Raw genomic sequence first — 23,677 nt, forward strand, 5'->3', positions numbered from 1 at the left:
TACTAATATTTAGCTGAATTGTTGGCATTAGCTAATTACAAGCCTACTGTCTATTGGTCAGCAGGCTTTGCTTTGAAGTCAAGAGGAGCTCTTCACATCACTGAGGCATGGAGAAAAGAAGGGAGGACAGACACTGGATGAGCATATGCTGCAGGGTGTACCATCCTCCCTGGTTTCATTTCCTGTCCGCAACCCTCCTGTCATTTACAAAACAATTAGAGTTGCAGAAATGGGCATGAAAGAACTGGGAAGGGATGGTGCAAATTTGGCAAATTAAACGAAATGCCACAGGCCTTGAATTGCACAATCTATAACGATAATTAAAGGAGCATCAATCTCTGAAGTCTTCTGTGCACGACTTGAAGTATCAGCAAACTGTGGTTGTTTTTTGGGGAAGGAAGTAAGAGGGTGGTAAAGAGTTATTGAGAAAAAAGTGAGAGAGAGAGTGAGAGAAGCTTGCAGCTCAATTAAAATCCACAAGTATAAACTTTGGCTGGGCAGGGTGACGCTTCCTGTTCTGGCCTGCCTAATCCCGAGACGGTACACTGAGAGAGAACAAAGGCAAACCCCCACATGCATATACACACACACACCTACCCTCCACACACACCGGATATATAAATCCCCACAGAAGCACGTTGGAGGGAATGGAGGGGGGAAATGCAATCCACTCACGTGCACAGTTTAGTTTGGTGGCCTGTGCCTTGAAGTTTTTTTACTCATTTCCCCCTTATTTGGATGTTTCCTTTGCTCCCAAGGAGTTCCCTTTAAAATAATATTCTAGGTTAAAGTTTTGAAGGTTAAACTACAAAACCGGGTTCAGCAATAAAGTAGGCCAGCTAAAAATTGTTTTAAATTTGCAAGAAATTACATTACATAATAATATATTTTATTATACACCAATGTTCAAAAGTTTGGGATCAGTAAGATTTTTTTATTTTTAAATTAATAATTTTATTTGGCAAGGATGCATTCAATTGACTAAAAGTGACAGTAAAGATTTGTAATGTTACAAAAAATATATACTGTATATTTCAAATAAATGCTGTTCTTTTGAACTTTCTATTCATCAAAAAATCTTGAAAAAAGTATAATTTAGACAAAAATATTAAGCAGCACAACAGTTTCCAACAATGATAACAATAAGAAATGTTTATTTAGCACCCAATCTCCATTTTAGGGCGATTTATGAAGGATCATGTCATACTGAATACTGAAATAATGATGCTGAAAATTCAGCTTTGCCATCACAGGAATAAAATGCTTTTTAAAAATATATTTAAACAGAAAAGAGGTATTTTAAATTCTAATAGTTCAAAATATTACTGTTTTACAGTATTTTTGATCAAATAAATGCAGCCTTGTTGATCAGAAAAAAAACTGAATGGTATTTGAATGGTAACAAATGTACAACATCTTGTGAAATGTACAATGCATGCCCCTTAGACTTCAATTGCAAGAGCATTTCTGTACATGTTGTTTTAAAGAAACTGTTTCTTATGGTAATCAACAGCATAGCACAGATGATGTTCATATAGCTTAACTTTAACCCAGAACATTCCAGAAGGGGGAAAAAAAACTAAAAGAAAAAAGGAGCCTTTTAGGACCTCTCTAAATATGCGTTTCTAGTATTGTGATTGTATGCTCTTAGGAAGAGTGTTGTAAACATGTGATCAGTGGATGTATCTATAGGTGTATTTACCTCCAGAATATGTTCATCCTGCTGTTCTCTGTCCAGCTTCCGAGACGTGGTGGCAACTAAACCTGCAAGCACATGAGCACAATTTAATAATCCCATTAAAACTCATCATAACTTGATCCAAATAAAAACAAGTTCAATTAGTGCAACATTAAGACATGGATAAAGTTTTTTTTACTACATTTTTGTTAGTGTAATAATACAATTTCATCTTTGAGGATGTACCTAGACATTCTTAAAGGGAGGTTTTGTCAAATTTATTTAACTTCTGGGTGCAATCTTGTTGAGTAAACCCCCCCTTCCACACACACACACACACACGTTAAATTCAGCTGCACAGAACTGCAGAAAATGGCATTGTGCCTGTGTCAGGACTGTTTTAAAGCTGAACAAATAGCCATGCTTCAAACACACACTCACACTGCCAACGCAAACCTCACACACTACCTTCAACCAAACACACAACACTCATTATAAAGAGCTTCAAACGCTGAAAAGATGAGTGAAATGTCAATGTAACCATCACTGCGTTTACTCCGTGTGTGAACCTGTTAGTAGGTGTATATTTTTCTGTGGTGGGTTTTTGAAGGTTTCTCTCAAGAGCTTTGCTTTATAATACAGCAAAATAGAATCAGAGCTAAAAGGAAATTCAACTGGAAGTGAAATCAAGTGCCGAACCTGGAGAAGAGTTTATAAACAGGCAGACAGGCAGATCGAACAACAATGCAAATGAGCACACATTTCTGTAAAGAGCGTCTCGATTGCAGATAATAAGCAGACTTGTGTTTCTCCGTCAGTATAATTGTACATTAGATGGGGCAGAGCACGCGGCTGACGTTGCCAGCCCCGGCCACACGAGAGACGCCTGCCGACCGCACCACGTCTGATTAGTGCAAAAAAAGGATTTCCGAAACCAGAAGCCATCAATGGTGCACATGCAGGCAGCAGAAATAGCCTGGCCACAACACGCCTCTTGCTCCTGGTCAAAACTGTGTTAGACTGCTAACCATCTCTCTCTCCTTTGCTCTCGCAGTCATACATGGGAATGAAAATAAACTCTGAATGCGGGCAGTCATCAAAATCTCTACACTTTAAAAAGTTATATTAAAGGCAATGCTACGTTTATAGACCAAGAACAGAACTTGAATGGAAAAGGACATTAAATAGGCACATTTAACAAGGTTTTATAAGAATATACAAGCAAATTTTATTTTTCACTATTAGGATTTGTATAGAAACAATATGTGGCTGATATTCTGAGTAAATTAGCTTTTACATGTCTCCCAGGAGTTGGGTGTTCAGAATATGCAGATGACTCTTTTCCACTATTAAATACTATTTCATGAGTTAACATGAATATATATTGCATATGCATATTAAGCTAAAACAAATCTCTCGGCTGAAATGAAGCCCCTTCCTCTAGATATCGTTCCACGTGAGCGTATGTGTGTACTGCTGAGGTGTACGTCTGCTGGATGGACCTTAAGAACATGCTGCTAAACAGACGCCCATGTTCGTACCCACAATCCATTTCTTCCCGGGCCAAAAAAAAAAAAAAAAAACGGTCGCAGGCTAAGCTAGCCAAAGAAAATTACAGTTCAGCCATTTTTGGAAAAAGAAAAACAAGAATGAAGCTGGGAGATGCGGGAGCAAATAAAAAGAAAGAAAGAAAGAAAGAAAGAAAGAAAGAAAGAAAGAAAGAAAGAAAGAAAGAAAGAAAGAAAGAAAGAAAGAAAGAAAGAAAGAAAGAAAGAAAGAAAGAAAGAAAGAAAGAAAGAAAGAAAGAAAGAAAGAAAGAAAGAAAGAAAGAAAGAAAGAAAGAAAGAAAGAAAGAAAGAAAGAAAGAAAGAAAGAAAGAAAGAAAGAAAGAAAGAAAGAAAGAAAGAAAGAAAGAAAGAAAGAAAGAAAGAAAGAAAGAAAGAAAGAAAGAAAGAAAGAAAGAAAGAAAGAAAGAAAGAAAGAAAGAAAGAAAGAAAGAAAGAAAGAAAGAAAGAAAGAAAGAAAGAAAGAAAGAAAGAAAGAAAGAAAGAAAGAAAGAAAGAAAGAAAGAAAGAAAGAAAGAAAGAAAGAAAGAAAGAAAGAAAGAAAGAAAGAAAGAAAGAAAGAAAGAAAGAAAGAAAGAAAGAAAGAAAGAAAGAAAGAAAATTAATTTTGCCCAAATATTTCATTATTTGTTCTGTCTGCATAGTCTGAGGTACTTAGAGTTAGTGCTTGTCTCACTGAGCGCAAGCGCGTGACCCTCGCCTAAAATCCTCTCTGCTAACCACTGTACTCCTACAATAAACCCATAGAGAAATCTCACATATAATGATAGTGCCGCCACACTGCCCCAGGACAAAAGAAAAGGATAAAATCAGAAGGAAAACAGCAAAAAAAGAGCATCTAAGTGCCTCAGTAAATGACACTCTTTCCTCTAAAACACTTTTGCTTGGGTTTTTTTCTCTTTCTGGCTCACTTGAACTCTCCCTTACTCAGTCGGTAGGCCATTGATGGACTTTAGAAGAGGTATAATTTAGCCGGCAGGAATGCAACACTCCGTATCTTAGACTGAGGTGCCACATTCCTCATTAAGGGTCTCGAACACATGTTAAAGCACACACACTTAAAGAAGCGCACATGCAGCGCTATTAAACACAGATGAATGTACATACAAAATGCTCTCAAGGCCTACTAACAAGCACAAAACAGTCCGTGCCACAGCTACATAGATAAATGAGTACACACACAAAGATGTGCTCTACAGTGGGCAGACCTGGGCAACGTTCCCAAATGGACCCTAACCCTCCTCCCCATTCTAACACATACTGTGTGTGTGAATGGCAGCCATTTCAGAGCTGAGAGAGAGAGAAAGAAGGGCAACACTTGAAGTTGAGAAAGGAGTCTTTGCTGGGTTTGTGTCTCTCAGAAAAAGCCCCACATTAGCCTTACACCATTAACCTCAGAATACTCAATAGAGCATATCAAAGACACACTACACACACAAATATGTGCTCAGACAAGTCATAAAAATGCAAATGCTGAATTTTTTTAGATTATTCTGCTAATAAATGTGTTTCCCACAACTATATGTACTATATGTTTACATTAAATAGCGTATAAAGGACCTGTTAAAGGCATTTACAGTAACAGTGATTTGTAGTGGCAAAGAAACCTAGTAAGTAGTAACTCATTTTCAATCAGAGCTTGCAATTAAAGATGACATAAGCAACAGCGGCAACTATTAGGGATACGCCACCATTAAAGTTTGCATGAAACATGAATAAATGTAAAATCTCAAATAAATGGTAATCTCAAATAATATATATATATATATATATATCAAAATAGGTCCTCTCTAAATCATTGGTGTATAAAGCAGACATGATCAGAATAAATCCCATCAGTCTCGTCCGGTGGCTTCAGCTCAGTCTCCGCATTTAGCAACCAAAGGCCCCTGGAAATGGGGCAGCTGATGGTAGGAAATTCCTATCTGAGAGTGACTGAGATTAACAACACTGAGCTTTCAGACCTCCGCTATATTCGGTGTACTAACTCCATTTAGAGTGTGGGTCAGGAAGAGAGAGAGAATGAACAAGAATAAAGAGACAAATCCCTGGCAGATAATTTCTCTTTCAAAACATTCTTTCTGATTTGAGTATTCCAGAGCTCAAGGCTCACTCATGCATGGGGACGACCTGGATTTACTACACTAAATCACTGCATTCCTGCCTCTGTGCAAGCATGTGTGTGCAAGGTCATGTTCGCATTAAGACTGCTGCATTGATTTTTTTCTACATCACAAGGTATGTCACACTACCACAAAAAGTATCTGCCCCGTCCTTTAAGGATAAGGTGCTTCTGCACCACTAGTGGCACCAAAAGGAATCGCAAAAATGATGATCATTGAGTGCTGCAGGAATGAGTCCTAAAATCCGGAAATGAGTCGCCATTTTTGAATTTCCAGTTCCATTGTCTCAAAGTCAATAATTTTTTTTTTATTGGGTTTTTGGTTAAATACCTGAATTAAGGTCTATGGTTAACACAAACTCAAGATATTTTCACAATTTCCTCTACAACATAAAATACATCAATAACAGGTATCCACCAAAATAAATTCTGGGCAGAAACCAAAAATTCAGAATTCACTTGGCCAAAAACCGAAAAAAAAAGAAAGAAAAAAAAATTAATTAATCAAACTTATTTAATAATCAAATAGCTAAAACTGAGTTGTACAAACATTTAAATTGCACATAAGGCAGTTCTTACATCAACTTTTTAATAATAGAATTGTTACTACTCCAGATTCTTCTGGTATTCACCCATGTTTATTTCGTGCTGTAACTAGTAAAGAGGAGATGAGATGATCGTTCGATTCATCCGTGCTGCCGCTACAGTGATCTGTCATCATCTGTCTGTTAAAGAGCGCCAAAATGTAATTTATTGTTTGAATTTTGTAATGTAATTGACAATTATAAAGTTGAAACTTTGCTTCATATTAAAAGTAACAAAGCACAAAGCTTTTTGAGATTATTGGATGGCACATTGGATCGCTACAAATATTTGGTGAAGCTTTGTTCAAGCATCAACAGAAAACAGCATAGACAAAGATTTTAGAGAGAAATCATATAATTGCCTATTAAAATCGAGAAATTAATATTGTCAATCCAGAGCTATAGTGTCCACAGAACTGACATGTTTAACTGTTGTAGACTATCCACGTTGTGTGCACAAAACAGATGCTGAACAGTCAAAATGTGCCATTGGAGAAGCACTAATTAAACATCCGTTTCAGTCTCTGATTTCGGCCCAAAACCGAAAATAGCTGTTTCTGCTGAAAATTTTTGCTAGGCGAAATTTCGGTGCATCCCTAAGCAATAATACCCCACTCATGATTTTTTAAAAGCTTTTACATGTCTTGCAAAAGGCCCTTGCTAAAAAGTGGCTAAATGGGACTAAGGAGTTGTTGTGGACATTATTAAACATTATTATGCCAAACAGAAAAACGCAACTACTCACAAGTTATTATACTTACTCTCTAGCAGACTATTTGAACTAAATCTTAAATAAAGATTGAATGAGTTGTTAGAAGCTTAGAGGAGGTGACGTTAAAGTCATACAACTACAATGATCTTTGTGCATAGCCTAAAATTAGCTTTATACTTCTGCTGATTATATTTAGCCTTCAAAATTCCTAGAAGTTAGGTTGATTTGTGAAGATTATCTTGATGAACGAAGTGTGTAAGAATCATAAACTTTTGTTGATCACAAAGCTTATTTTCTGCAATAATAATGGAAAAGCCCATTTGCCTTATTGTCAAGGGAACCACATGGGGTGCTAACTTGGCCAACAAAAAAACGCAGCACTCTAGTGTTCATGCAGTTAGTCCCGCCCCAAACACATCATTGATTGATTCAGAAGTTGAAATGTCAGGTCACTCAAGCGCCATAGTGGAAGTCAGCCTATAAATGGCTTTCTTACATTGGTCTCTGAATGTTAAATTGGAAAAGGAGAAATTATTTTAGCATTGAGGGGATACTAATAATTACAAGCTTCTTTAACAATGGCAAATCACATTGCTAATTGTCTGCGTAACATATGCAAAGATTCTGTCAGAGGTCAAATGTTTTCATGGACTTTCGCTCACTCGGCTGGGTTGAATATCAGAGAGATATCTGGTGTGTGAAATCCGTAGGTTAGCAGTAAACAAACAGGACAGGTGTGCCGGTGGATATGTTCACAAGCCTCTAAAACCCTGCAACTTTATCCCCAGGAATGAGTGTGAGGGAGGGGGAGTGATGTGGGTTTTTTTTCCCCCGCTGCACCTCTCTTTAGTTTTGCATTCTTAATAACCTTTTGTGCCTCGTGCCAACTGTGGGAGCCTAAAAGGCAGGAACCAAGAGGAAGTCGTTGGACATAGTATCCATTTCTTTTCAAGCTTCCCCTGCTTTGGGTTGAACCCTTTGAAAAGAGCACATGGCATTGTTGCATAACAAAAAAAAAGCAGGCCCTTACTAAAAGTTAATAGGAAAATGGAATGGAGAAAAGAGGAGAGGAAAGCAGGCCTTGTGAATCATTGCAGCTATATCCTCCTTTCACTCCTATTAAACAAGCAGAGCAGAGCTCAAAGGCACAGAGGTGCCTCATAGACTTCTAATTACCTGAGCCGATTTCTAGCCCCGCAGCCAGTGCTCTTGATATAGTCAGTACAGAGAGCTAAAACTACTGTGGTAAGAGGACAAATAGAGAGCTAATGCAGATATCGGGTATTACACCAGAGATCTGATATTTCCAGGAATATGTGTGTGTGTGTCTGTGTGTGTGGATTGTACCAGAACAAGAGCTGTCAGCATTGTACTGAGCACATTTCTTTCTACTTGTGCCTGCCAGCTAGAGAAATAATTCCCATTCTCACACTACCTGCACACCCAAGGTCCAAAAATAACACTCAACATGTGCAGTGTCATTTTTATATTTATTATTTATATACCATTATAGTAAAATAGTAATAATATTTTGAATTAGCTTTTTTTCCAGTTTTGTTTCATTTAATTGTAGTTTTTCAAAATGTTGTTATGTTTATTAGTTTTTTCTATATAGCTTTATTTTTTACTTCAGGTTTATTGATTTTAATACTTTGACTTATTTCAACTTATTTCAGTTCGCTGCCAAGGCAACATTTAATTTAAGTTACGTTTTTCCATCCCATGTTTACATTTTAATTTTATTTCACTTTTATTTCAGTTACCAAAAATGTAAAAATAGTTTATGGCAAATAAGTCCAACTGAGTATAATCAGTGTTCGACAAACATTTGTGTAAGTAATTTTGTTGACAACATTTTTTTTTCTTACACATTGTCGAATAAAATGTTTTTGCTGTCTAAAATGATATGCTATTCAGAGGTGGACAAAGTACACAACTTCCTTACTTGACTGAAAGTACAGATATTACGGGTCAAATATTACTCCGTTACAAGTAAAAGTTTTAAAGACCTATTTTTACTTAAGTAAAAGTTGTTTTTAAAATTACTTAAGTATCAAAAGTAAACAGTAAATGTCAATGCATTGTTTTATTATTGTTGTATGTAATACTTGTACCTTATGCCTCTGAATCTATGCCTGCCTACCTACCCTCATATCAATATCAAATGTATTTCTAGAACACAGTTCCAGTAGTGGGATTGAATGTGAGATTGAATAAGTGCACTCAATAACGTCCACAATGGTTTCACACACCCAAATGGCTGTTCCCTCAAATAGTGCCCTATTTAAAGTTTTTTGGCTTTTAGTATGAATATGTTAGCTTTACTGTTATCTATAAGCTAGTGTGCTCCAAAACAATGACACAATTCGTATTAAGAAGACCAAACCCAACGTTGAAAATGAAAATCAGGTTGATGTCAGAATCCAACGCCAGATTGACATTAATCTCCAACGTCGGACAGACGTTGTATTGTGGTTGAAAATTAAAATTGTGTTGACGCCAGAAACCAACATCAGTCGGGTTCTGACGTCAACCAGACTTTCATTTCCAACCAAAATCCAACGTCTGTTGTCGGGTTCTGACGTCAATCTGACTTTATTTTCCAACCAAAATGCAACCTCTGCACCCAAAATCATCCCCTGACTGACAACTTTCTACTCAAGGACCTTGATAGAAATGTAGTGGAGTAAAAAGTACGATATTTGTCTTTCAAATGTAGTGAAGTTAAAGTAAAAAGTTTCCAGAAAAAATTATAACCAAGTAAACGACAGATACTCAAAAAGTGTACTTAAGTACAGTACTCAAGTAAATGTACTTTGTTACTGTCCACCTTTGTTTTACAATAAAATGGACAATGATGAATACAGATGACATGACACTGAATTTAAAAGGACAAACATTTCACAAGACAATGTCTGAATGTCTTTTGTAACAATTTGAATACATGAAATATTAATTGAAACATGCATGGTTTACAATACTTCATAGAATTTTCATTTTTAGTTGAACTATCCCTTTAGGCCTTTCATACATGAACATTTACTCACCTTCATGTTCTAAACCTGTATGACTTACTGCTGTCTGTGAACAATGTTGGGAACCAAACAATATTGGAGCCCATTGAAAAGTATAAACAAGCCTTAAAATATATTTTTTATGTTCCACAGTATAAAGAAAGTCATATAGGTTGGAGTGAGGATGAGTAAATGATGACAATTTTCTTTTCTGGGTGAACTATCCCTTTAAGCTGAAAAGGCATTTGACATGAAGGATATACTGATATTTGATTCCCCCCCCTCCCTCCCTCCCTCCCTCCCTCCCTCCCTCCCTCTCTCTCTCTCTCTCTCTCTCTCTCTCTCTCGATCGACACATGCGCTTTCACTCTGAGAAATGAGTAGTTACGTTCACTTGTGTAAATACACTCCCTCACATAAAGGATTTTCTTTTATCACATCGTTCGAAGTCCAACTCAGTGGGGTGCATTCGAAAATCAGGCTGAAAGGAGCTTTCAAGCAGATAGGTTGATTTCTCTTCACTGACAGGTAGAGCGTAGAAAGAATATCTCTTACACTACATATACAGTCGAGCAAAAAAAAAAATGTAGTGCAGTCATTGAGAGAAAGCATTTCAACAGGGCAAAGGAAAATATTGAGATGCTAGCAAACTGCCCACACACCTTACACAGAGCAAAGGCCTCTAGGAAAGACCTTAAAGGGGTCATATAATGGTACATGCACTTTTACAAGATGATTGTACTGAAATGTGTGTTGGCAGTGCCTGTACACAACCATCATAAAATGATAAAAATCCATCCAGTGGTTTTTTTTTAATCTTCTTATATGTTTCCTCCTGTCTCAAATCAAGCTGTTCGATATTGTGACGTCACAAAATCGACGCCCCTCCCACGATGGCTGATTGACAGCAGCGTTTCAAACACAGACCCGCCCTCGTGAGCGAGCTGTCAATCATAGCACGCGCCGACTGGCGATTCTATCGCACAATCGCTTAGACCACAATCGTCTAAGCGATTGTGGTGTTCTGTTCTTGGGTGTAATAACGAACACAGCAGTCATTTTGATGTTTCTAAATCCGTACAGCTGAAGACGCAGTGGCTGAGTTTGTTTTCGAAGGGAATATTCCCCACGATCAACGTCAATGCTTTCATGTTTGCGCGAATCATTTCACCAGACTGCTTTACAAACGAGGTAAAAGCTGCTCCTGAAAAAAGGATCAGTACCAACTATTCGTGTTCCTGCAGCACCTCCAGAAGAACTGAAGTGAGTGTAACGTTTTATTGACCTTTATATTAATCGTTATATTAATCTTTGCAAATCGCTTGCTGCACGCTTCACGATGAATGCGACTGTTTACACTCAGGGTACATTACGGCATGTTTTCTATGTATGACGTTCTCAATTTAATTCATAATCCCATGTTTATAATGAACAACGCGTTATGGTTATTGTGTTATTGTGTTACAAACGGTGTACGCACAGAACAGAGGGGCGGGGTGAGCAAAGCTCATTATCATTTAAAGACACATGCACTTGAACGGCGTGCTGAAAACAGAGCTGTTTTTGACCAGGTAAAATGAGTGTTTTCTTACAATACTAATGAGAATTTTTAATTAAAGTATATTACAAACTTTTAATTTAGACCCTAAAGAATCATATTAGCTTGTACAAAAATGACATTATATGACCCCTTTAAGAATCTTCCTGTTACGACTCCTGAGTCGATTGTGATTTGAAAGCACTTCAGACGATTCAGTGCGTGCAGGAAACAGAACAGATCATTCAAACTGATTCGCGAACCGATTTAGACAGATCTGCCAACTTGTTTGATGAAGTCTTTGAACAGCATCGACTCAAGAGTGATTCATTTGTGAATTGAGCATCGCTCATGCCCAGAAGAAAGATACAGCGCACTTGGTATAAACTACGCATTTAACAACATGTATTGCATTAACACTAGAACTACCGGAATTCCATAACTACTAGAACGACCATAGCGGTCATTCTGACCGTTCATACTTTGACGTTCATATGGCCGTACTGAACGTTATTTTCGTCATGTCATATCTATTGTACATGTTAACCTTTTCTTTTCCAATGAAGCTTTTAATTCCTGTCGTCATAGCCCTTAAAACAAGCACAAAAGAAAGATTCCCCCGACAGGCGCTGCCTCTATTTGAGGACGTTTTGCGTCAAGATAATATTTTTTTCACCGCACTCACCACGTGAAAAGACATGCACAAAAGTTAGGAAACGTCAAAGCTCATATCGTTTAGTACAGCCCTGTTTGTAAATAAGTTCAATAATCAATACAAAATCTAAAAATAAATGGATCTACAATGATAGGTAATAATAAACAGGACACAAAATTTTAATTCAAATGAATGTGAAAATGTATACAAACAGGCTAAGAAAAAACATGAACATTAGCTAAACAAGAAAATGAACTGCTTTAGAACGATTAGTTTCAGTGAACAAAAAATATGAATGAACAAAATCAGGTTAACTGCCCATTTGAACGGCGCAAACACCCCGCATCATTGACGCTTACGCACATTCCACACAGGTAAACACCGCCTTTCGTGTGCAGCTCCCACACACTTTTGTGACATTTGGCACGTCTCCTTGGTTTTATTTTGTTTGCAGTTCCTCCAGTTGTATGGCTTTTGATTCCATGTGGTCGGAGCGAAGTTCGCTCGCCAGTCGTGTGATGAAGTCCCTCCGCGAAACTTGCAATGTAGCGGACTTATGATATTTATAATGCGTGCGGTCAAAATGACCGTTATGGTCATTCTAGGTAGAAATAGTCAGAACTGTTGTGTGTTTTGTGATTTTAATAAAATAACAGTGTCAGAATAAAATATACACATATCTAGGAAAAGTCAGAGTCCTACAGCCACATTTATTTTATTTTAACAAAGTTATTGTACTGTAAAATTTAAAAACGGTCAAAATGACCGCCTTGGGAGTTCTAGTGTTAAAATAAAGTAACGAGAGGAACGTCGCCCAACGTAACGAAGTAAAAGTACAGTTTTTTCATTAGAAATGTACTCGAGTTAAAGTAAAAGTACCCACATTTAAATCTACTCTTAAAAGTACAATTTTACCGAAAAAATACTCAAGTAAATGTAACGAAGTAAATGTAACTCGTTACTACCCACCTTTGATCCATACCATATTTATGCACACCCAAACACTCACTCTATCACTTTAACTGTCCTGAGAGGAAAGGATTGAGGTCAGTGTGAGCAGGTTAACCAGACTCGGGTTCTTTTGCATGACCTGACTCAAAGTCTGGAACAATCTGTTCACCTGCAGTGCATGTCATTATCCTTAGCTACACTCGCTGAACAAATCTGCGGCTGTGAAAGAAGCTCTAGGACAAAACACAAATTCAACAGGGATCCATGTTTCTCTGGCAGCTATCTCCATGGAAAATTCTAGTGCTTTTTGTTGAGTGTGGCTGTGGTGCACAGGTGTCAGAGAAAATTACAGTCTTCAGATGTTATGAGCTGGAATTTTAAGGCGGCTGTATTTTGAATTTTCTTTATTGCCTGACTGTCTTTTACCTGAAGTCCTTTATTTTTGTCTGATTTCAAAAAATATTTAATACATTATCTCTCTCTCTCTCTCTGTATTTGTTTATATATCCATATTTATCTGTCTACATATAAATAAATAAATAAATAAATAAATAAATAAAGGAGATAAATAGAGATATAACTAATATCTATATAATCTATATAATCTATATATATATATATATATATATATATAATATCTATATTTATTTACCTCTCTTTTTATTTATCACTATTTCATTTATTTATTTATTTACCTCTATATTTACCCATCTGGATGGATGGATGGATGGATGGATGGATGGATGAAATGTGCTCATATAAATGTGTGTTTTTGAACAAGTCATTTTACAGCTTTCTATAAATGGACTGTGTGGGAGCTTTGTGTTGTGCACATTCGATTATGTCTACATAGCACAATAAACTCAAGGAAACAAAAGATCAAGGAAAATCCTGTTTTCCATGACATGTTCCCTTCAATGAAACACAAAAGCAGCACTAAGACCTGTTTACTGTTGCCAAAGGAAGAAAAAAAATCACTCTCATCCAAGCCCTTAGTTACCTCACACAGAACTAAATCAACCAGTCAATATCGTCCAAGGTGCTTTTGTGACCAAATATGCCAGCTGAGAATAGGGCTGTAGCGATAACCGCAATATTGTAATATTGGGATACTGACAAGCCAACCGCAGAGGAACGCAAGCAAACACTGCAAACGTAATGTTCGCATTTTTTCTTTTTTCATAAGGCTATGCCCTTCTTATTTAACATTCAATACACATGCATTAAGTGTAAAAAAGCTTATAATGACAACAAGAGTTAAGAATGTATTTTTTTCACCAACTGGCCCCTTTCTACTAAATTAAGACTCCATGTACTTGGCGACAATGAATGATGGTGTTATAATGTAATTTTCACTGACTGACAAGCCTGTCTAGAACGCGCAGAGACGAGAAGTGCTGATACCGGTGAAATATCAGCAGTCTTAGAGAGCCTCTCGTCCAGTTAGATTTGAGGACCAGAACTAACTATTATAGGCTACTAATACAATAGCCCTATATATATAGCAAAAAATTGAAAAAGGCGATAATATTGCATATCGTGATATTGAGCCACTCAAAATCACTGCAAGGGAAATTCTTTCACCACGACAGCATTAGCTGAGAAATAAACAATCAAACACCAAGGCTGCAGATGTGCTCTTCACCGATTTACCAGCAAACCAAAAAACATGTTTATTCTGTTTCTTCCCACAGGTCCTATTTTTTGCAGGGCAGCTTTGTAGATGAGCCAGCGCAGGGCTCTGCTGTTTCTGAGCATGTAATTACTGAGCTTTTGGCCTGCTGTATATTTAACTGTTTTATCGTCAGGCGTGACGTTTTGTGCAGAAAATTTAAATACTAATAATAGAGGTCAGCAGTGATGACAATTAAACTCTATAGTCAATGAAGCGTTCATGGAAACCTTGTTCAAATATATACAACGCAGGTAGCTATGGTGTTATTGCAGCCTGTGATAAGGGTTATGAGTTAATTGCTTGATTGCTTTGAGCCATATCGCATGAAGTGCTTTTAAGCGTTGCAAGGAAGTTATGAATTTTTGAAATGACTAACAACACTGTTGTAGACAACAACACTGCACACTCTTTCTTTTTCACACTTGTACTCGTGTAGAAAGATTTAGTGTGGATCTCTTAGTTTGGAGCAGATGACACACCATGCTTGTCTTCTGCCTTACCTGGGAAAAAAGGGTCTGTCACACTACACTTTTCTTTCTATTGACTTCCATTCATACAAATGCAGGAAATCAGAAACAAGCTTGTGCAAAGTTCTCTACATTCCAAAGTTCAAGCTTGGTGAACTCTGACCAGTGATTTGCACCACGTGAAGACGTGTGACCAATAGAACACTGAAACCTCACAGTGTGACCTCTTAACTTAGGGCTGGGCAACTCTGGCCCTCAAAAAGAGTTTAGCTCCAACTCTGATGAAACTCACATGCCTGTAGCTTTCAAGTAATCCTGAAGGCCTTGATTAGCTTGTTCATTTGTGTTTGAGTAGGGTTGAAGCTAATATCTGCAGGAAAGTAGATCTCAAGGAACATAGTTGGCCATCCCTGTCTTAGATGAATAAAAATAACAAACTTTAATGCTGCAGGTTTGCAGCGTTGCATGAAAGTTTTTAGATTCTGAATGTATTATTTTGTTACATTTTTTACATTTAGTTTTTTTAAAGGCAACCACAACTGAAGATTTTCATTTACTTTTAAGGTGGTGCCTGGAACCTTTCATTTTTATTCTAAGGAGTAAGGAGGTAGTGAATGTTTTTTTTTCTTTTTTTTTTCATTTTCATTCTGTGTTAGTAAGTGGAGTCTTTCATTTTCCCTCTGAGCTTTCCTTTTTGTTCTAAGGAGTAAGGAGATAGTGAATGTTTTTTTTTTTCTTCCATTTTCATTCTGTGTTAGTAAGTGGAGTCTTTTATTTTCCCTCTAAGCTCAAAACTGTAGTGCAAGTCATGATTAAATGGGTTATACTCCTGGTTATTGTGAAATGCTTATTAAAGCAGGGAAAGCATTATCTTGTTCATTCATCACCCACGATAAGTAAATATGGGCCAAAGGAAATTCAACCAGACAAACCAATCAACCTTGAGGCACTATTATTTCTATAGTGTTCGTTTTAATTTTAGTTTAATTTGTAGACATTTCATGTGTTTTTTGACATTTTATTATCTTTTTAAAATATTCCTATGTACCTTTATTTTTTTTTATTTCAGTTTTAGTTTTCAGTTAAGTTTTTTATCTAATATTTACGTTTTATTTCAGCTTTATTGCAATTAATGATTTTTTTTTTAATAGTTAACCATTGCCTTAAGGCTGATTTTTTTTTATTTAGAAACACTGTTTAAATAGGCTAGAACATAACTAAGGTGATGTGATAAATATGATGTAACCAGGTCTGTGTCACAGATTTCCCCCATTGAACTTCATTCATTTACAGACATGTACATACTGTGCAGCTGTTTGTTATCTAGGAAGAGACGGACCCATCCCTTATTACTCCCAGTTATGTTATATTATGTCTGAGTCTGTAAGTATTTGGGTGGGTGAGTGTGCTTTTAACGAACTATGTACCGTCTACATTACATACCGATATGGTTGTACGAGATCAGTTATGCTTTGCAGAGCCTTTCCTAGAGATCTGATATGCACTTGATGACAAAATATTTCAGGAACTTCTTTGAACCATCTTTGTTGATGACTATGAATGACTTCAGAACACGAAACTAGAAGCGTTGCAAAAAGACATTTCCTAAATAGAAGTCTTATCTCTTTCGTATTGTAACACACACAAAAATGCACTTATAATCCACACATCTGCCGCTCCTGGAATAGTTAATATTCAACTAAAAAAAAATCAGACTGCCTCTCTTTTTTCCTCCCTTCCCTTTCTTTCTTTCCCTGGAGCGAATCCAAGTGTGGAACAGTTACTGAGAGAACACTGTCTGCTGGAGGACAAACCCTTATTTGGTCTGAAAACTCATTGGCCAATGCTAGCAAAAATAACCTTCACATTTGTATATGTAACTGCATGGGGAAAAAAGACCACACAAGTCAGTAAAACACTGTGAGAGAGGCTGGCCACCAACTTTCACAGACTGGCCAAAACCTTCAACTCAAATTAAACTTCAGGGCCAGTTTCTCAGACTGATTGCTTTCAGGTTCAGTCGAACAAGTCGAACAATGCTTCAGTGGGCTTTTTCATATCACATTCTCACTTAGTGGATTTGAAATATTGTGGATTTCAGAGACCCGTACCCATAGGAAAGAAAAATTCACAAACAAGATCACTTTAATATCTCAGTTGTTCCTCCTAGACAGCAATGGGAATGAATTTAGAGCAAATTAGACTTTTGCTTAAGTTTGCATAAGATTTCATAAGAAGACCCTAGTAATATCACACACAGAAGTTTGAGAAAAGATCTCCAAAAATGTCTAAAACTTTGCTTTGAAAATTTCTCATGAAATTCTTAATTTATAGCTCAATACTCTTACTTTATACTACCGTTCAAAGGTTGGGGGGGGGCACTTATTTTATTTTATTATTTTAAAGAAAAGTGAAAAGTTATCAAAAGTGAAAAAATGTATAATATTACATAATTTCTTTTTCAAATAATTGTGCTGCTTTATTGAACTTTCTACTCATTAAAGAATCCTGAAAATGTTTGAAAAAAATACTAAGCAACACTTTATTTAACACTGATAATGAGAATGTTTCTTAAGCACCAAATCAGCATATTAAAATGAATTATGAAGACTTCTTTCCTTTCAAAAACATTAAACAAATCATACCGCCCCTGAACAATTTAACGATAGCGTAAATCAATAGTTGGCTCATTTTTGTCTGTTTTCTCTTCTCCTTGTGGGAGCAATAGGATTGTAGCCACTAGCTATCACAGTGTTCCTCAGTTAAGCTTTACAGGTTATTTGTTCTTAGCACTAAAACAAGTTTAGACAACAATGGTGGAGATATTGCAGGCGCTAGGTAATCTGACCCAACATGTTCCTGAAATGTCCTGAACTTGAAGTGTGAATCATTTCAAGGTTTCCTATAGCTGCAGGCCTTTGAGTTTGCTGTTTGCACCTTTTTACGCCTGTTCTCCTTGGTATGCTGGTAAAATCATCCCCTACTCTACGGGGGAGAAGAGGATGAGGGAGGGAAACCATAGCTGTATAAAATATTCAGTGTGGGTCCATTTAGTAAACCCCATATGCGTACACAGTGATCCATGAAGAGAGTGAGAAAGAGAGGAGAGCGACAGTGAGAGAGAGAGTGAGAGTGAGAGAGAGAGAGGGAGGTGGTGAAAAAACAAGAACACGCAAAAGATCTGACAGCAGGCAAGTGTGCCTTCATAAGCTTATTCACTGAGCCTTATGCTTCAGTAGAACCGATGGCACTCAAAGAATCTCAGAAGACCATTAGGACGTAGCTAACCTATCTCTTCCTGTCTGTTTGTATATATGTCCTGTAGATGAATGTCTACTCTAATGGACCATTTTCACTGTACTGATGTAGCATCAAAACGAACAAAATCAGCTCTGCAAACCATGCTTGACTGGGAAATGAATTACTGATTTGAGTGTGACTTGAACAAATAATTAACAGAATTGCTGTTTGTTACCATACACAGTGTTTGAGCTCGGTAAGATTTTTTAAATGTTTTTGAAAGAAAGTCTCTCATGCTCACCAAGGCATTAATTTGATTAAAAAAATACAGTAAAAACAGTAATATTGTGAAATATTTTAACAATTTCAAATATATTTTAATATATTTATATATTTTAAAATGTAATGCTGAACAATGCTGAATTTTCAGCAGTGACATTACTTCAGTCGTCATTCAAGTAACATTTCTTATTATTATCAGTGCTGCTTATGCTTTTTTTTTCCCCAGGATTCTTTGAATAGAAAGTTAGAAGGAACATTTATTTTAAATATAATTTTTTGTAACAATGAACATTTTTTAACTGTGATTTTTGACCATGTGTCCTTTCAGAATAGAAGTATCAATATCTTAACAATTAAGTGTAAAAACAAAAGTGCATGGTTTCCTTTTAGCATCATAGCACAAAAACTAAAGCCTGTTCACTCAGATGCAATTAAAGTGTGTGTGCTATACAAAAGTAAAATATTTGCTTTTCCCCCCACTGTGTATGATCCTGAAATTTCAGCATTCATTTTATTCTTGAACTCTGAGATATTATTTGAATGGTTAACCAATATGGGTGAAGAGTCATTTAGGGATAAATCTGCCTTATATCTACTCTGAGCCTGCATTTGAAAAATTCGATTACCTCAAACATCTTACAGTCTATTCCTGTCAACCTCAGCACCATCTTCAAATTGACTACTAGAAGGACTGTAAGATAAAAACAAAGCTCTTTGATACACTCACCAGTCTTAGGGTTGATGCTGAAGAAGCCCTGGGGGTTCCCGCTAGTGATCTTGTAGGAGAGCTTTTCACTGGACTTCGTGTCCGGGTCAAACGCCTCGATCTGGATGATGGAGACGTCTTTGGGTGAGTTCTCCATGACGGATGGATAATAGACAGGTTCGGAGGTCTGTGGGGTATTATCGTTGACATCCTCAACATCGATGTAGACCTCCACAAAGGAAGACAGCGGGACCACACCGCGGTCAGTGGCGTAGACCGTCAGCCAGTAGTGAGACACGGTCTCATGGTCCAGCAGTTCTTGTGTCCGGATCACACCTGAGGAGAACATGGAGAAATCTTAGTGTCGTCCCCATAAGACAAATCAACAGGCAACTTGAAGTTACACCTAAGCCCCTTTCACACAAAGATTCTGGAAAATACACGGATAAAGTGACCCGGGATTTGACCCGGGTTCGTTTGATTTCGGTTCATTCACACTGCCAGAGATTTTCCGGAATCAAGAGAGTTTATTTTTATTTTTTTATTTAACCTTTATTTTACCAGGTAGGCCGATTGAGAACAAATTCTCATTTACAACGGCGACCTGGCCAAGATAAGGAGAAAAATGTGCAAGACAACATAGAGTTACATAATAAATACACAGAACATAGGAGTGCAAATTTACAAATTACAGTGAAACACAATAAGGCAATACAGGGTCAAAAAAACAGGATAAGGTATATGTGGTTCTGTTGAGCAACATAGTTAAGGCACTAGCGAAAAAAAAAAAAAAGGTAAATCATTTTACTGGATATATAAGGTATATCTTATTAAAGTGTATCTAATTGATAGATCATTTAAGTGCATGGATTATATGACCGCGATTATGGAAAGGAGCATTTAAGAAATATCTGAGCAATAATAATAATACAAGAACGTCAGCAGGTATGACAGTAGTGCAGGTGAAAAAAGTCCACTGTGCAATGCGGACATAGCATAAGGGAGAGAAGATTGAAGACAATTAACAGGTACATAGATCGGTCAGATGTTCAGAAAGGAGTAATTTAAAGGCAACTGGTGATATGAGTGTTTCAAGTTTTAGGGTTTTTTGTAATTCGTTCCAGTCATTGGCGGCTGCAAATTGGAAGGATTGGCGGCCGAATGTTGTGCAGACTTTCGGGGTGACTAAGGCGATATACCTACTAGATCGTAGACTGCGAGTAGGTAGAGCAATGGTAACTAGACAGCTTAAGTACAGCGGGACTTTACCAAGCAGAGACTTGTAAATAAGTTGGTACCAATGAGTTAAACGCCGAGTAGTTAATGATGGCCAGCTGACTAATGCATAGAGCTTGCAGTGGTGGGTATTGTAAGGGGCATTTGTAACAAAACGTATGACACTATGGTAGGTCACGTCCAGTTTTTTCAGCAGAAAGTTTGAGGCAGTTCTATAGATGACGTCTCCAAAGTCGAACATTGGAATGATAGTCATTTTCGCCAAAGCAAGTTTGGCAGCATAAGTAAAGGAGGCCCTGTTGCGGAAGAGGAAGCCAATTCTAGATTTAATTTTAGATCTTAGTTTGTTAATGTGCGGCTGGAAGGAGAGAGAACTGTCTAACAAGACACCTAGATATTTATATGTTTTAACATATTCTAGCTCAGACCCGTCCAGCGTAGTGATGTTAGGTGGACAAGCAGGTGTTGGCAGTGAACGGTTGAAAAGCATACACTTAGTTTTACCAGAGTTTAATAATAACTGAAGGTTTTGGAAAGAATGTTGAATGGTATTGAAGTATTGAGAGTGCGTTCACACACAACCCGTAAAAATCCCGTAAAGACACGTGACATCGATGTGACTTGTAATGTCTCAGCAGCGTCTTAAGTTTGCTTATGAGCTGCGATTTCTCTCTCGAGAAACCAAGCTTGTCAATTTTTTCTCTGATTCGATCATAAACTTGCGCATTACGTACCGTTTCACAGCTGGCGAACGATCCCGGCTTCAGCGTCATCACTACGACACGGCATTATAACGGCTTTTGTTCACACAGCGCTTGTTCCGGGACTGAACACGGCAATGTTACTAGGTCCCCAACCCGGCATCGATGCCAGCATCAATCCCGGGTCGTGTTTGCGTTCACACAGAAGGCGTTCTGGCAATTTGCCGGCAATTTGTCGGGATCATCGCGCTGTGTGAAAGGGGCTCTATTAGCATGTATGCTATGGAGGACTAGGAGGACACTAATTAACAATGTATTGATTAAAATAAAAAAATACCATTAAAATAAAATAGGCAATGCTTTAAAAAAAAAAAAAAAGTAGTTAACGTGTTTAACATTTTAAATATATTATTTTGTTACATTTAACTATGCTTTTAAACATGAATTAACATGAAACTAAACTGTTATACATATTCCCATTTATGTCAATTTCAAAACTGATCATTCCATTTTTTTTTTTTTATAATAAATTCATTTTATTTTAAAGTGCCACTCCTAATCAAGCAAACATTTCCGTGAACCGAAGCCATTGTAGAAACACCTTAATCAAGCATATCTGTCACCAATGATTCATTTGTTCCGCCACAGGTACTAAGATAAAGTGATATTTGACTGACCTTCATCACAAATGAGTATAAATCACTTCACACATATTGTGTTTCTTTCTCTAACTCTATAAAACCTAAAGTGGACCTTTTAATAGCATTTTGGCTGTTCACAGCCACAAAATCCCATACCCATCATGCTTTGCCACGATAATGGTATCCTTAGAAGCAGATAAGTGGCTCTGATAGGTTTAAGTGGGAACCTAATACCTCCTATAGATCGTCTTATGGTCCTGTAAGTGTACAATGCCTTTATTAAACTTGCTTGCTTTGAGCCAGAGTCACCTGTTCGGCTCTCCACCTTGCAATCTCAAAACATTAGAGATGTTTCACATGTGTGCCGCATTGCACTCAGCTGTGTCAACAGTCTGCCTATTCACTGCCATAAAGGAATGAGAAGGGGGAGAAAGAGGAGGCCGTCAGAGAGCAAACAGCAGGTCTGCATACAAAGAGCAGCCGAATCCATCACATATGATGGCGAGAGAGTGAGAAAGCAAAAAGGGCCTTGGACTGTGATCTCTACATTTTTCCAGTCCAAAAAGGTGTGGCATAATTTATGTTGCAGAATGATTGTTTTATTGCGTATATTACTGTATATGACTTATATTTTATTGTATCATACTGAATAAATCATAGGCTTGTTTAAGGGCAGTAAAGATGTGGCTTGCCTGAAAGGACCTGTAATGTTATCAGTAGCCGAGTGATCTCATCGTTACTCAGGGCAGGCAGGTGGGGTGTGCGTGAATGAAAAAGAGAGATAGATAGACACTCCCTGGTCAAAGTTTACCGCTGCCAGAACAGGCAGGTTCCCTGTTGTTGAAAACTCGATCCGATTAAACTTGAGTCCTTGAACTTAAAGATTATACTTTGTTGGTTAAGAAATCTTTAGATCCGGTGTTGTTAATGTTGCAAACATTTCAAGAATAAAGTCTCATTCACTAACTCTCAAACTTAATTTAAGCCAGCTCAGTAATTTTTTGTTTAGTTACAAAGTACAATTATTTTGCATACGAAATAAGGAATTGACAACGTTATCCTGTTTGTTCCAGAGCGGTCTTTTGCACAGTGCATTGCGCCAGTTCTTGTTCTTTGTCTTCTTAACTTGCTCTGCTGGGCTTTAGCAAACTCAGGACTAGCTGGAGCCTCAAGGGGGATAAGTGTGAAAGAATAGATTTACTGCTTATAAAACAGACAAGGAAAAATGGCTGCTTTTCGCAGCTCGGGCTGTTTTATTTGACCTTTTTGGCCTTATTTTTCATTCATCATTGATCTGTAACACCTGACGTTATGAATAGCTTAAGGCTCTAATATAGGAGGTGAGGGAAAGGAAATGGATAGCTCACTTCATTTTGCCATTGGCTATCAGTGTAAGGTGGCCCATAGATCAGCACTGTAAAAACTCTGCAGAGTTGATTCTTAAAGAAGGAACATGCATAATTAATGAGGCAAATGAAACTGTTCAAAAGTTTGGAGTCAGTATTTTTTAAAGAAATGAATACTTTTATTCAGCAAGGACAAATTAAATTGATCAAAAGTGACAGTGGATAAGTTTGTAAATGTTTAAATAAATGCTGTTTTTTAACTTTAATTCAGAATTTAATTGAACTACTGTTTTTAATTGATTTAACTTTAATTTAACAAATGTTTAGATTTCAGAAGGATCATGCTACACACTGAAGATGGTAAATTCAGTTTTGCACTGGAAAGAATTACATTTTAAAATATTTTTTTTTTTTACTTTTTTGTATTTTTGATCAAATAAAAGCAGCCTTCATGAGCATTTTTTAAAAAAATGTATGAGGCAGCATTCATGTCGTAGCACAAATAATGTTGGATGAGTTACATCCTTAATTTGAATTCTTAGGGCAGGGATGTGTCCAAATCCCT

General features: G+C 37.1%; 1 protein-coding gene across 14 annotated transcripts in view; it reads right to left on the reverse strand.

Moving 5' to 3' along the window:
* The window catches only part of fat1a (FAT atypical cadherin 1a), a 93,563-nt gene that overhangs the window by 49,280 nt on the left and 20,606 nt on the right, over positions 1 to 23,677 (reverse strand). For all 14 annotated transcript variants that reach the window (XR_014605039.1, XR_014605040.1, XR_014605041.1 and 11 more), the window contains exons 3-4: positions 19,210 to 19,524; positions 1,703 to 1,764 (exon numbers count right to left, since the gene is read on the reverse strand). Coding sequence is in view for 9 of the 14 variants with exons in the window: in XM_084106738.1 (XP_083962864.1) it covers positions 1,703 to 1,764; positions 19,210 to 19,524 (377 nt within the window). In the remaining 5 variants the exon portion in view is untranslated. The remainder of the gene's footprint in view (positions 1 to 1,702; positions 1,765 to 19,209; positions 19,525 to 23,677) is intronic.

The sequence above is a fragment of the Abramis brama genome (genome assembly GCF_963993115.1).
Source record: "Abramis brama genome assembly, chromosome: 2".
Lineage (NCBI taxonomy): Eukaryota > Metazoa > Chordata > Actinopteri > Cypriniformes > Leuciscidae > Abramis > Abramis brama.